Here is a 13,839-nt window from a genome sequence, read left to right as displayed (position 1 = left end):
ATACATGTGGCACTTAATGGCTCCCAAACAGAGTCAGAAATAGCAGTTTAGGGGGCATTATTCTTGAGATAAAAGCTGCTAACACCTCAGTTATCACAGTCCAAAATTTGGAAAACATGAAATAGAGTCACCTGTAGAGAGACATTACTTAATTTTTTTCTCTGAGTATTGCTGAGTATACACAACTGACTTGGACTTGCCTACACAGCCTCACATGTGATATCCAGGATCTTGTTTCTTCTCATGTTTTGACTTTCAGAGTCTCAAGCTAATGTGAAACCTAACCATGTGTAGGCTGTCAGCTTTGTTCTGAGTGGGGAAATGGGAAGAATTTGCTTTAGAGTTTGCTACAGTAATTTAGTGCCACAGCCTACTGCCTTGATCCTATACTACTTGAGGTCCATTTGAATCTGTTCCTAACTGTATAAACTCCTATGACATGCTTTAGCATTCACACAGTATGTTTGGAAACAAAGAGGAGCATGGCTGCTGGGTTTGGATGACATACTGTCCTAAGTGAACCCATCTGCTGTTAAGAGAGCCAAGGTGGAAGTGAGGCTATGGACAGTGTAGCAAGCCAGTAATGTGCTGATGGCTTTAATGGAGAGGTTTTCCCTCATTGCAAGCCACTCTGCTTGGGCAACTCATGCCTCTCATTGAGAAAACATGGATTCCATTTGGAGGAAGAGGAAACCTTCCCATTTGTGAGAAGGTAAAGGTTGGATACATTTTCTAAAATACATAGGTTGTCTATTATTTTTTTGCATCTCTATAAACCCTACTGATTCAGCAGAAAGGTTTTCTCTTCCAGGGTTACATGTGGAATGTATCAATACCAGATTTCAGAAGAGTGCCATGTAACTTACAAAAATCAGCAGCCAGGATTTTCTTGAATCAAGTAAGATGCTATAGAGAGTTCTTACCTTCTTTGTGGAAATAAGTGTGAGTGTGTGTGTTTTTTAAAAAAGTCTGTCATACTTGACTTGTAGAACTGGATTAAGCACTTAACATTTTCCATACAAAAATTTTGGACCCATACTTTATCATTGTTTTACAATATTTGAAATATATTTAGGTGTTTTTCAATACCTTTAATGGGGAATATAAAAGGTTCTTCAGAATGACAGTTAAGAACAAAACAGTTAAACTACAAGTGTTCCAAGAATCAAGTATATTGTGTATATGTGTATATACTTGGTACATTCTGGATTTTTCTGGCTGCTGTTAGAATACATCTAATGAACAAATATTTCTCAGGCTTTTTGCTTTTCCTAAAAGGTTCTTTGGGGAATAACACAGTTTTTTAAGAAGAACCTTACTTGTCTTTGGCTCCAATATTGGCAAGCAAAGACACAGAATCTAGATCCAAATATATTTGATTAGGCCTTTTCCTTAGCCAAAGTATGAGGTAGGTGCAATGAGCCTTCAGTTTTCCCTTGGCGTCCTTCCTTTAGACTTCCCTCCATGCCCTAGGTGCCCAGAGGTTTGGACACTGCCTCTTTCCATTTACAAGTTTAGTCTGAAAGTCTCCATATACTCACCATCTTTTATCTACCCTTCACCCAGTACCATCAGTCCACATTTCTCATATTACTTTCCCTGTAGTAACCTACATGACTCTCAATCAGGAACTCAAGCTTTAGTTCCCCACCCTTACTGTGCCCCTGCCACCATCACCTCACCTATGCCTCTGCTTATGACCACTTCCTAAACAACCTTCATGAGCATATCTGACACCTCACCTTTCATAAAACCTTTCTATATTTTCCCTAGATGGTGTGACTTCTCCCTCCTTTGAAGCATTAGAGTGTTTTGTTTATAGCTTCATCTTACTGGCCTTTGGAATTCAAATGAATTTCATTTTTGAAATGAAATTTTAAAAAAATATTATTCTTTTGGGGACGTGTTTGTGTGGGTGTTGATATTATATTTCCAATGTCTTTTCTATTATGGTCCCCTATACTAGATGATACACTACAAAAGAGCAATCCTATTGTATGGCCCCTTCTCTACCTGAGTCATATCTGAGGTCCTAAAGAAGTCTGTTCTTCAATAAATGATTGCTATTTACTCTTCCAATCTCTTAAGGCTCTACTACGATTGGAAAATGATAATTCAATAGCTCCCACAAAGTTATTGGGATATCTAATAAGTATACTCCTTACCAGAATGCTTAGAATATACTAATTTGTAAAAAAAAAAATGTTTCACTGTTAATTTAGGCATGTGTAAGAACTTGGGTTTTCATTTCAAATGATTCTTATATAAAGTAAACTGAGCAAAAATTAAAAATTAAAGCCATTTTAACCTTCCATAGTTAAAATGGAAATTTTACTTCCCAGAATCCCCTTCCCTGTGGGTTTGGGTTAGAGTTGGCCAAAAGAGGGAATTGCATGAGATTGAAAGGCAAAATGGAAACTGCATCAATTAATATGAAAACCTTGTTTTTTTTTCAGTCAGATGCAGTGACAGTCAGAGGCATAGCTGATAGGCAGGTTCCAGTTTAATCTTGCTTTCCTGGGCTCGGTGTTCATCTCTTCTCTCCAGTTACTAGCACTGTTGACCGGCAGCAATTTCAGATCCCTATGCATGACTCTGTACTCAAAAAGGAGGAACTACACTGAGGCAATAGTGTCCCACAGACATCTTTGTAAATCTCCTCTTCATAGTCATATTGATTGTACCTGGCTGTTCAGATTGATTGGTTGTTGCTTCCATTGATCCCCCAACTCCCTCTTATGGACCTTCACTTCCGTAGGTCTTCCTACAGCTGTGTGAGTTCAAATCCCTTATCCCCTAACACTCACAGTGGCACTTCTGTGCTGCTAAACCCCGACAATTATTGGTACCAGAAGTGTTTCCAGGAACAGAACTTTAAAAAAGGAATCTGGAATAGGTTCACTGATATTACAAGATTTAAAGGATTTAATGACCCTATTGCTGGGTGAAAATGCTACACTGAACATCCATGGCATACCATGGCAAATGGCTATTTAAACTTGAATCTATAGATAGTCACCTGTATTTAGGTATCTATAGAAGGTATAACTCTGGGTTGGCAAGTAGCTGCTTTATTAGAACATTTTAATGGAAACAAAGAAAATAATAACTGTGGAACTGACTGCTTCTAAACAAGTTGGAGAATTTAGAGAACGCAAGCTTGGGGATGTAAATTCAGAGCTCATGGTCTAGGTTGGAAAACATAGAAGCTTCTATGACTGCCCTGAAAATAAAACCTTTTTAACAATAATGCTGATGTTCCTCAGGACCCATCCCTACCGCCTATCATTTCTTCTAAACCTATATCCAGATTCAAGTCCTGGAAGATCCATATGTAACTTTTATAGCTTGTGAGGTGGTACTGACTGTGTATAATCCAAGGAATTGCAAGGTTTTCCCATTTCATATTGATTGAAATCCAGATACGTATACATAGGTTTCTTAAGGGTGTTAGGTTCGGGTAGAAGGAAAACAGTGTTCAAGTTAGCCTGATTAAAAAAAAAAAAAAAATGTATATATATATATATATGGGTGCACTAAGCATAGATTCTGGATTCAATGCCTTAGTTCAAGTCCTGGGATTAATTAAGAATTTGAATTTTCAAATTGGACCCAGGCCAGTGGTAGTCTACAAATGATTGAAGTTGAGATGCCAGAAATTCCTGCTATTATATGGTGTAGAGCAAAGGCTCTCAACAAGGGAACTGTGAGCTTGAAATGAAATTAAAAAAAAAAAAACCTTTATTCTTGTGGGGATGTGTTGGTGTGGGTGTGATATATTTACTAAATAATACACAGTATAGTGTGGGCTTAGTTAGGTGTCCATGATTTTCACCTGACTGGCAAAGGGGCCTGTGGAACAAAAAAGGTTAAGAACCCCTGGAATAGAGGAAGGAATACAAACCTTTAGTGAGATTGGAAAGCTAGAGTGGTTTTGATATGTAGATGTGCTCGTCTACTTGCTAAATATGGCCCCCCAAAAAGATCCAGAAAGCATTTCTCCACCAAGGCTTTGAGAAATATATTAGTGAGGACAGCATCAGAAAAAGAGCTCTGTAGAACTGGGCTCCTTGAATTTCACGAGAAAGATGGGATTTCAGAAGGGCCAGACCTAAATGATGGCATTTAACTCCTAGAGATCAGATGAATGTGGTTACCATATAAGGCATTAAAGCCAAAGTGATAATTTGAAAAACTTGACCTGCCAACACTTTTGATATTGGCTGATTAACCATGGTGTCTTTTGGGCACCATGGGCATAAAAGGGCATTCTACTATCTTATTTGATTTGTATAAGCACTAGGTTTGGTGAAGGGATGTGTGACTTGAATCACCACAATAAGGAGTTACATCCCTTGGATCAATTTTCAGATGTGAACACGTCCAGAGACTCAGACCTTCTTAACTGAAAGAGAAGCCAGGTTCTTTTGAGTAAGAATTCTGCTATACCACTGAAAATTCTACCTCCCAGACTTCCCTATAAGGAACTGTAGCTATTTACCAGGATCATTATGTATTGCGGGAAGGGCAGGTTATCTGACTTTTGGGGGATTATTGGCTCCGAATTGATACTTATTCCTGAGACCCAATTTTCCACTGTAGTTCACTAGTTAAAGTTAGAGCTTATGGAAGTCAGATAGAGTTTTGGCTTGACTGTCTCATGGTGGATGCAAGATTCCCTGAACCTACCCTACAGTTATTTGCTTAATTCTGGGAGGCTTTTTGGCATATGCACAGAGACTGGTAGAACCCCTCCCCTCCTTGGTCATTTTATGATCTGTGGAATGAGGGATATTATGGTTGTAATGTCAGATGAAAGCCCCTAAAATTGCCTCTACCTATCCAAATTGGAAACTAACTCAATGAGGCATTCTTGGAGGGATTTCAGAAATTATTTTTACCACTCAGGATTTGAAGAATGCAAGGGTGGTAAATCACAATTCTTTTTGCCTATTAGTCCTATGCAGAAGACAGAAGAGTTTGGGAGAATTACATAGGATGTTTATAAACCTGGTCAGATGGTGTTTCCAATGCAACAGTTCCAGATATGATTTTGTTCTTGAAGAAAATGACTATCCCTGCTGGCGCCAGTTATGCAGCTATTAATTTGGCAATTAAAACAAATAAATTTGTTAGTAAAAGCCACCAGTAGCAGTTTGCTTTCACCTAACAGAGCTAGAAATATCTTCATTATCTGACCTTAAGGGTTTATCAACTCTCTAACTCACAGTCCTTTATCTCCTCTATATTGCATACAATATCATACTGGTCTAACATACTGATGATATCATGCTAATTGAATCCGGTGAGTAGGAAGTAGTAACTACCAGGGACACCAACACCTTGGTAAGACACATGTGTCCCAATGAGTAGAAATAAAATACCTCAAGGATTTAAGGAATTCACACCTTCATGAAATGTGTAGGAGTCCAGTGGCATGTTGTTATATCCCTTCTAAGGTAAAGGAAAAGATCCTGCCTCTGGCTCTTCCAGTGTATGGTGAGCCTCTTTGGCAATATACATCTCATTTGAGAATGCTACCCTGAAACTTTTATGAGTAACTTTGAAGACTTCTAGTTTTGTGTAGTACACAGAGTTATAAGGGAGTCTTCAGTAGACCAAGGATGCAATTGAAGCTGCTCTACCATTTGGACTATACGACACAGCAGATATGATGCTTGAAAAATCAGTGGCAGATAAGGATCCTATTAATATGTGGAACATTTGGTGGGCAACTAATGGTGAATCACTGTGAGAACATTAGGAATTTGGAGCAAAGCAGTACCATTCTTTGAAAATAATTATTTTTGTACAAAAAGCAGCTTCCAGTTTGCTCCTGGGTCTTTGTAGAAACTGAATGCTTGACAATGGGCTGTCATGTTACCATGCAACCTGGGCTGCCCATCATAAATTGAGTGGTATCCAATTCACCAAGCCATAAGATTACCTGTGCAGAGCAACATTCTATCATCAAGTATATTACATTAAGCTTGAGCACATCCTGAAAGTATAAATGAATTGCATGAGCAAGTTGTTCCTACTACTGGCACATTGTGCACTCTTTCTCTTTCAACTCACCCTTAAGGACTCATGGAGCACTCCTTATGACCAGGTGACTGAGATAGGAAATATATGAGCCTGGTTTACCAATTTTATTTCATAATATGCTAGCATTACCAAAGCGGTTGGTACAGCTCTACAACCCCACAGAAAGGCCCTTGAAGGAGTAGTAAAGAAGATCCTCTCAGTTAGCAAGACTTCATATTGCGCATCTGGCTGTTCATTTTGCCTGGATTGGAGGTATGAATCTGTACCAATTCATGAGCCATGGCTAATGGTAGTGTTGGATGGTCAGGGATTTGGAAAGAATGATTCGAAAATCGGTGACTAGGAATTTCTGGGAAAAAGATATGTAAATAGGCCTCCTTTAGTGGTATAGAATGTGAAAATACTTATATCCCAGTTAAATGCTTACCAACGGGCACCCTCAGGAGAAAAGAATCTGAATAATCAGGAGGAAAAGACGGTATGTTCTCTGGGTTTCAGGCAGTCTCTTTCAATAGCCACCTTTGCTCTTGCCCAATAGACTAAGAAGCAGCCCATAGTGCAGGAATGGAAATTATGCATGAATTTAGCAACATGAACCTCCACTCCCAAGATCAGTGTAGCTAGTCACTGTGAAGATTTAATTTAACAATAGCAAAGAAGACACTGCATTCCCAATATGGCACCATTCTGAGTGGACCAGACTACCCCCTTGGTAGTAAGATGATTTATAGCATGAAAGAGGAAGTGATTTCCTCAGAAAAACAGTCCCTTACTCTGAATACAAATTTGCCTTCCGAGACTGCAATGCTTCTGCCAAAATACCATCATGGACTTACAAAATGTCTTATTTACTGTTACAGTTTTCCACACAATATGATTTCTGTTCAGAGAATTTGTTTGACATAAAATGTGGCCATGGGATCATGCTGACATAATTCTCTGGTGTTACCATGCTCCCCATCCCTATGAAGCAGATGAGCTAACATAATGATGAAAAAGCATTTTGAAGGTTCAACTCAGACACCAGCTGGGTAAAAGTACTTTGCAGGTCTAAGATAATATCCTTCAGGAGATTGGTTGGATGTGGTCTGAATCATTTGACCAATATGTGATGCTATTTCTGCCCTGGTTTATGGGTTTGAGAACGAAGGAATGAAATTGGGAGGGTCTCTTCTTACTATTACCCTTAATATTCCACTAGCAAAACCTTTGTTCATGCCTCCATAACTTCACTCGGTTTAATAATATTATCAAATGAGCCAAGTTTTCACTAAGGGACATTTAAAATGGTTCCCTTATACTAAGAGTGGGGACTGCTACCTGATCACTTTTGGGATCCTTCTATACTGAATCAACAGGCAAAAAAGGTTACTGTACTGACTGGGGCAATTAATACTTATTCTCCAGCAGAAGTTGGCTTTCTTCCATATAATACAGGCAGAAAACAGTATGTCTAGAATGCAGAAAGTTCTCTGGGGTGTCATTTCATTCTCCCATGTCCTATGATATAAGTTAATGGAGGGAAGCAGACTTGGCCCGATGGATAGGGCGTCCGTCTACCACATGGAAGGTCCACGGTTCAAACCCCGGGCCTCCTTGACCCATGTGCAGCTGGCCCACACGCAGTGCTGATATGCACAAGGAGTGCCGTGCCACGCAGGGGTGTCCCCCGTGTAGGGGAGCCCCACGTGCAAGGAGTGCGTCCCCTAAGGAGAGCTGCCCAGCGCAAAAGAAAGTGCAGCCTGCCCAGGAATGGCACTGCACAAGTGGAGAACTGATGCAGGGAGAAGACGCAACAAAGAGAGACACAGATTCCTGTGCCGCTGACAACAGAAGAGGACAAAGAAGAACATGCAGCAAATGGACACAGAGAACAGACAACTGGGGGCGGAGGAGGGGGGAAGGGAGAGAAATAAATAAATCTAAAAAAAAAAAGTTAATGGAAAATTACAACAACTCAATACAGGCAGGATGGCCAATGGTACAGATCCTTCAGGAATGAAGGTTTGGGTCACTTAATCAGAAAAGGCACCATGAGGTGCTTGTTAAAAGCAAAGGAAAAATGGATGGCTAGTGAAAGGTGTAGGTTATAAATATAAGGCAGGATCATATGAGCAGATGCAGAAACAAATACAACAGTAGTTATGAGTTCTTTATATTTCTATATTTTAACTCATTTCCAGGTTTTCATTCTATCAATCCCCTACCATCTAACATTGGATGCATTGATATTAGTTAATCTTATATCTCAGTAATTAAAGGATGAACATAGTAAGGGATAATCTAAAATCAAAATTTGCCCCATATTGAACACATTTATTAAAATGAAAGTGAAAAATTATAATAAGAGAAGTGTCATGAACAATGAAGGGTTTGTTGTTGCAAGATATCAAGTTAGACTGCCACAGTTGGAGGGCATAAACACAAGACAAAGGACTTTATTAACTTACTGCAAATAGCAGTAGCCAGAGAATCAGAATTTTCTTGCACTTGCTCTCTGTGGCCCAGTTCTCACAGGACAACACACAGAGGGTCAGGTGATAGCTGCACATGTAGTGGATTGTGTTGCAGGAGAGGAACCCCTGATTTCAGGAACCCAGAACTTTTATAAGGGGCATGAAGCATGCCTGCCCTTTTCTCCAGAGACAGACTCTAACTCTGTCTTACAAAGCTATTTTCTTTATAAATATCCTTTTTAAGATAGTGTGGTACAAAGGCAGTCAATACCTTTGCTTACAAGACATATGAAGATGTGAGAGACCTATGAAGAATTGTCTCCTAACAGGAAGTTTCACATATTTTATTGAAAAATCTAAGGAACCATGTGAATCATGTACAATAATTTTTCACAAGAAAAATTTTAAGCTGGCTTTTTAACATTTCACAGAATTGTAAAACTTTTTAATTTTTAAAAGGAAGGAGCACAATGCAACTACCACACTATTATAAGCCTTTTTGACTTGTTCCTAGAGAAAAGACTGAAATGTGTCTGGTAAATTTTCTCATGATAATTTGCTAGGCTACATACTATATTCTTTCAAAAGCCTGCAGAAAAGATACACAGAAATGGGTAGATCAATGTTTTTTTTCCTTCAAAATATTTAAAAAAAAACTAAAATCTAATGACAACATGTTAAAATAATACACATTTCTGTAAGATGTTACCATTTCTATAATGGTTTCTCTACACTATATCAACAGTGCAATGGTGATTCAGTGTAAATCTTTACAGTGTTTCATTGTTACAATACTTGTGTTCAAGTACATGTTCATGAACATGATCAAAGTCTCTATTTTGACTTTTCCTTTCCATTATTAAAATAAGGTTATTATTACAGTAGAATTTTTCCTACAGATGTGTCTAATTCTGAACCAAACTCATAATATATTCTCTATAAACCTCTTCAACATTACGAGGTTTGTTATGTCTCCACAGATTATAGCAAATGTGCTATTCTTTATCAGAGCACCAAAACCAAAATAATTTCTCTTTCTATATGACTAAACTATTATGCTAAATAAGTATACATTATGGATAACTCAATGGTGTTGATGGGAAGAGAGTAGCACCTTAGCTTAAAAAAACTTTAGTGATCTTAGTACTATTTTTTCCCCTTTTCCTTTTATTCTGGTAACTGGATCCAACTTATTCATATAAAATTATTTATGAAGCCATATAGAATAAATCAAAATATTTTTATAACCAAAGCAAACACCGCGTTGGATGTTTGGTGGCAAAAAAATAAATTAATTTGATTAAATTATATGTAATCTGATAATATTTGGTCTGAAAAACATGCTAGTGTGTGTGTTTATAAATAATGTAATTGCAAAGTGTTGATGGCCAGCCAGCCTGCCAGAGGTCAACTTTTCTGCTGCAACTTTTGGGCATAGAAGTCTCTGCATGTCTCACAGCAGCGCTGATACCACCGCATGTCCTGACATAGGTTCTTCTCACGTATCACTCGGCAGTACACTGGCCATTGATCTCCCAGGCACTTGAAAGTCAAAGCAGCTGTGAAAGAGAATACAGTGAATTTAATACATGCAGATATGCCAGGTGTCCTTTGTGGGGACATATTGAAACCATTTAAGTGCAGGGGGTGATTTTGCACATTTGCTTTGACTCATTCAAATTACCTTTTGTAACTTAAAAGACAAACCCTAATATTGAGATTCAGTGGAGAAACACAACACGCAGATGTGCATACATAAACATACCTTATAAAAAAGGAGTAAACTGAATGGTAGCATTCTAACTTAAGAGTGGTTTTAGGCTTCTTAAAGACAGATTTTCTAAATTCAAAAGTATTGCAAATGGTTTGTAAGGTTCAAATTTATGGCTTTCATTTAAGCTTCTTTTGGATTTTAATAGAGAAGATTAAAATGAAAAATAAATGTGTTCAATATAACCAGCTTAAGGGAAATAAAAGTTAATAAGTATTGCCATGGATGAAATTACAAATGAAATAGCAAAACAAAAATATTCTCATACTTTATTTCACATTTAAGTTCCCTAAATTGTGGACAGTCTAAGTGGAGTAGCTGGGGATAGGGGTTTTAGGCATCTGTAAAATCAAAGTAGATTTTATTCAAAATTTATCACAAGTGACTGAAATTTATAAAAATAATTAAATGAGAACTTGTTATTACAAAAATATTGGCCATGTAGATCCAGTCTTGGCTATTCAGAGGAAATAGCATGTTCTGATATGTATAATGAAAGTCATGTTACAATGGCATTTTTTGCCCATTATGTTTCATATTTTACTTAAAATCCTTAGATTTTACAATAATTATGATTCTGTGTTTGGGGGTATACATCATCATTTTCTGCCAAATGACACATCAAAAAGGACTCCAAATAATTGTTGGAGAAAGGGATTGTATTGTTTTTGAAGGCATGGATTTGGTAAATCTGCTCTGGGATTGTCTAACTTTTTTCTTCTTCTTTATTTTCTTTTAAATGTTACATTAAAAAAAAATGAGATCCCCATATAACCCCCACCCCATTAATCCCACCCCTCCCCTCCCACATCAACAACCTCTTCCATCATCGCAGCACATCCACTGCACCTGGCGAATACATTCTGGAGCACCATTGCAGCACATGGACGGTGGTCCACATTGTAGTCCACACTCTCCCCCAGTCCACTCAGTGGGCCATGGCAGGACACACAACGTCCAGCATCTGCCTAGCTTTTTAATCTTAATTAAGTCTTATTCTATTTGAGCTTATTATTTCTTAGAACTGTCAGTTATTTGGCTTAAAAAGAGCATTTTTGTTTTCTTTCCATGAAAAACTAAACTTTTCCATTTGATTGACTCTTATGCCTGGAAAAGTACCTATGACAATCTAGCTTCTTGCATTTTGGCAATATTATTCTGTTTGATTCAGTTTGTTCCCCTCTAGATTACATGAACAGATTAATACTAAGGTGCTAAATATGTATTAACCCACTGACAGCCAAGTAGTGAGAGAACTCTGGGAAAGGCTTCTAATTGTCACAGAAATAAAAGCTAATTCTTTCACTAGTACTTGTTAAGCAAGTGCGGGCTGTATCTACTTAAAATACATATTTTATTTCTTGATGACAGATAGATTAAATAACAGTAATTGAGAATATGTATGGAAATCTCCCATTACATAAAAATCTGTGTAAATATAAATACATTAACAGCATTAATTTTCAAAAATATGCCTTATAGATAAATAAACGGTACCTCTTCTTCAGGGGTATAGGCCCACATACCCATTCTTCTGAAAGCCATTTTTTACTTTAGTTCTCTCCAGTGACATTATATACACAGGATCACACAGAGGCTATTAAAAATGGGGGGATTGGAGGCTTATACTATGATTCCACCTTGCCATTGACATTCACTTATAGTCCTTCTATGCACCTGATCAGAACCCAGAACATCATACATCCTTTAATCCTTTTCAAGATAACTTTGACTGGTTTGGCATTATTATTTCCAGGACCTGGTTCTGAGTAGAGAGAGATCTTCAGGCATCAGAGAAGCTTAACCTCTAAGACTTTTCCCAATATGATCATTTGGACTAAATTATCGTTAAATAGGTCTGGTTTAGTCAGAGTCAAACAAATTAGTATAAATTTATAACTTCAAGTCTTAAAGTAATATGCAATATACAAGAAGTCATGAGCATTTCTATGTTTCTGAAAACCATATCTTTTTGTATTGCTTACCCAGCCTGGGTGATGTTATTGTATTTACATTAATCTTCTCATTGCAGGGCTGAAGGTGGCACGGCCTGTAGGCTGCAGGTTTTTCTGAAGAAAAACACTCATTTCCATGTCTTCCTGTGATCTTATGCATGCACTGGATAACACGGGACTGCATTCCTTTGCCACAGGTAATTGAGCACTAGGAAAGAGAAAACCTTTGTTAAAAATCCTCTCTGCTGTTGTCTTACCTGGGCTGTGAGCCACCTTCTCTATTGTCTTAAAATTAAACATAAATTATAACATCCAGATTTGATTCAAAACATTGGTCAGAAACCAAAGCTAATACTTTGGGCACATTGCTATTGAGACGCTTTGGCTGACCTAAAGCAACGTGCTTTTGGTGATGAAGGATTTAGAAGAGGAAAGGAGGATAAAGGAACTTGGAGGGTATGACATGAAGGTTAAGGTGGTGAATGGCACCAGTAACATGCTTGGGCAGACAGTTGTCAAAATTCTAAAACTTTGTTTGCAAACAATTCATCATTGTTCAATTTAGTCACTAGTGCTCAAGAGTCAGCATATACTAATTGTGGAGCTTAAATGGAGCCCTGGACATGTTGCAAAGTTGATCAACAATAGCTAGATGGCTTATCGACCTGTGTTATGGAAACACCTGCTATTTCTTGGAAGATTAGGTGACACCCAAAATTGTGTGTTATGGGTTGTATCTCCCAAAAAGCCATGTTCAAGTCTCAACTCCTGGTTTTGTGAATGTGACATTTGAAAGTAGGGTCTTTGAATGTCTTATTAGTAAGGATGAGGCCAGACTGGGTTAAGGGGCCCTAATCCAGTATGACTGGTGTCCTTAGAAGAAGGAAAAGGAGACAGGGTCAAGGGCATAAGGGAGAACGACATGTGAAGACGGAGGCAAGAAAGAGGGCCATGTAGAGGCAAGCAGAGGTGCACCTACAAGCCAAGGAACACCAAGGTGCCAGGAAGCTCCAGAGCTAGAAGAGGCAAGGAAAAAAGCCCTAGGCATTGCCAACACCTTCTACATTCCAGAACCATGAAAGAATCAGTTTGTTGTTTTATGCCATCTAGTTTGTGGTACTTTGTTATAGCAGCCCCAGGAAACTAAGCACTTGGGCTAATAAAAAATATTTGATTATCTGGATTTTACTAATAAAATGGTCTTTAAATAGACCCCTTATATTTTAGTCAATACAGTTTGCCTTCATTTGTAAGGTATCTTGCAAAGAACTTATTTTATGTGCATGGGTCTTTTATTCGAGAAGTCTTTTGGATTTATGTCTATTGTTAGATTTGGTTTGTGACACAAATAAGCTGATGCTAATTTGATTGAGAAAATACGATTATTTTATGACATCGAAATTATATGTAAGAGAGGCAATATGCTTGTGTTTTTTGAAAATGATTATTAGCCATATCATTTTCTATACAGTAAGGAATTAGCCATGTTTGACTAAAGAGACTTATTAATTCCAACCCTAGAACTCTTTAAATAGATGATCTTGGTGTATAATAGTCTAGTTTAAAATTGGTAAATATGTTCTGATTGTTGCCTTTTCGATATGGAGAC

General features: G+C 37.8%; 1 protein-coding gene across 1 annotated transcript in view; it reads right to left on the bottom strand.

The window, feature by feature from the left end:
* Positions 1–8,832: 8,832 nt before the first annotated feature.
* ADAMTS19 (ADAM metallopeptidase with thrombospondin type 1 motif 19) overlaps positions 8,833–13,839 on the bottom strand; it is a 283,954-nt gene continuing 278,947 nt past the window's right edge. Inside the window, exons 22-23 of the mRNA XM_004462171.5 lie at positions 12,261–12,438; positions 8,833–10,063 (exon numbers count right to left, since the gene is read on the bottom strand). Of these exons, the coding sequence (XP_004462228.1) occupies positions 9,912–10,063; positions 12,261–12,438 (330 nt within the window). The 3' untranslated portion in view covers positions 8,833–9,911. The remainder of the gene's footprint in view (positions 10,064–12,260; positions 12,439–13,839) is intronic.

Source organism: Dasypus novemcinctus, chromosome 2, assembly GCF_030445035.2.
Source record: "Dasypus novemcinctus isolate mDasNov1 chromosome 2, mDasNov1.1.hap2, whole genome shotgun sequence".
NCBI lineage: Eukaryota > Metazoa > Chordata > Mammalia > Cingulata > Dasypodidae > Dasypus > Dasypus novemcinctus.
Note: the sequence above shows the minus strand (reverse complement) of the source record. Positions and strands in the feature narration are given on the sequence as shown.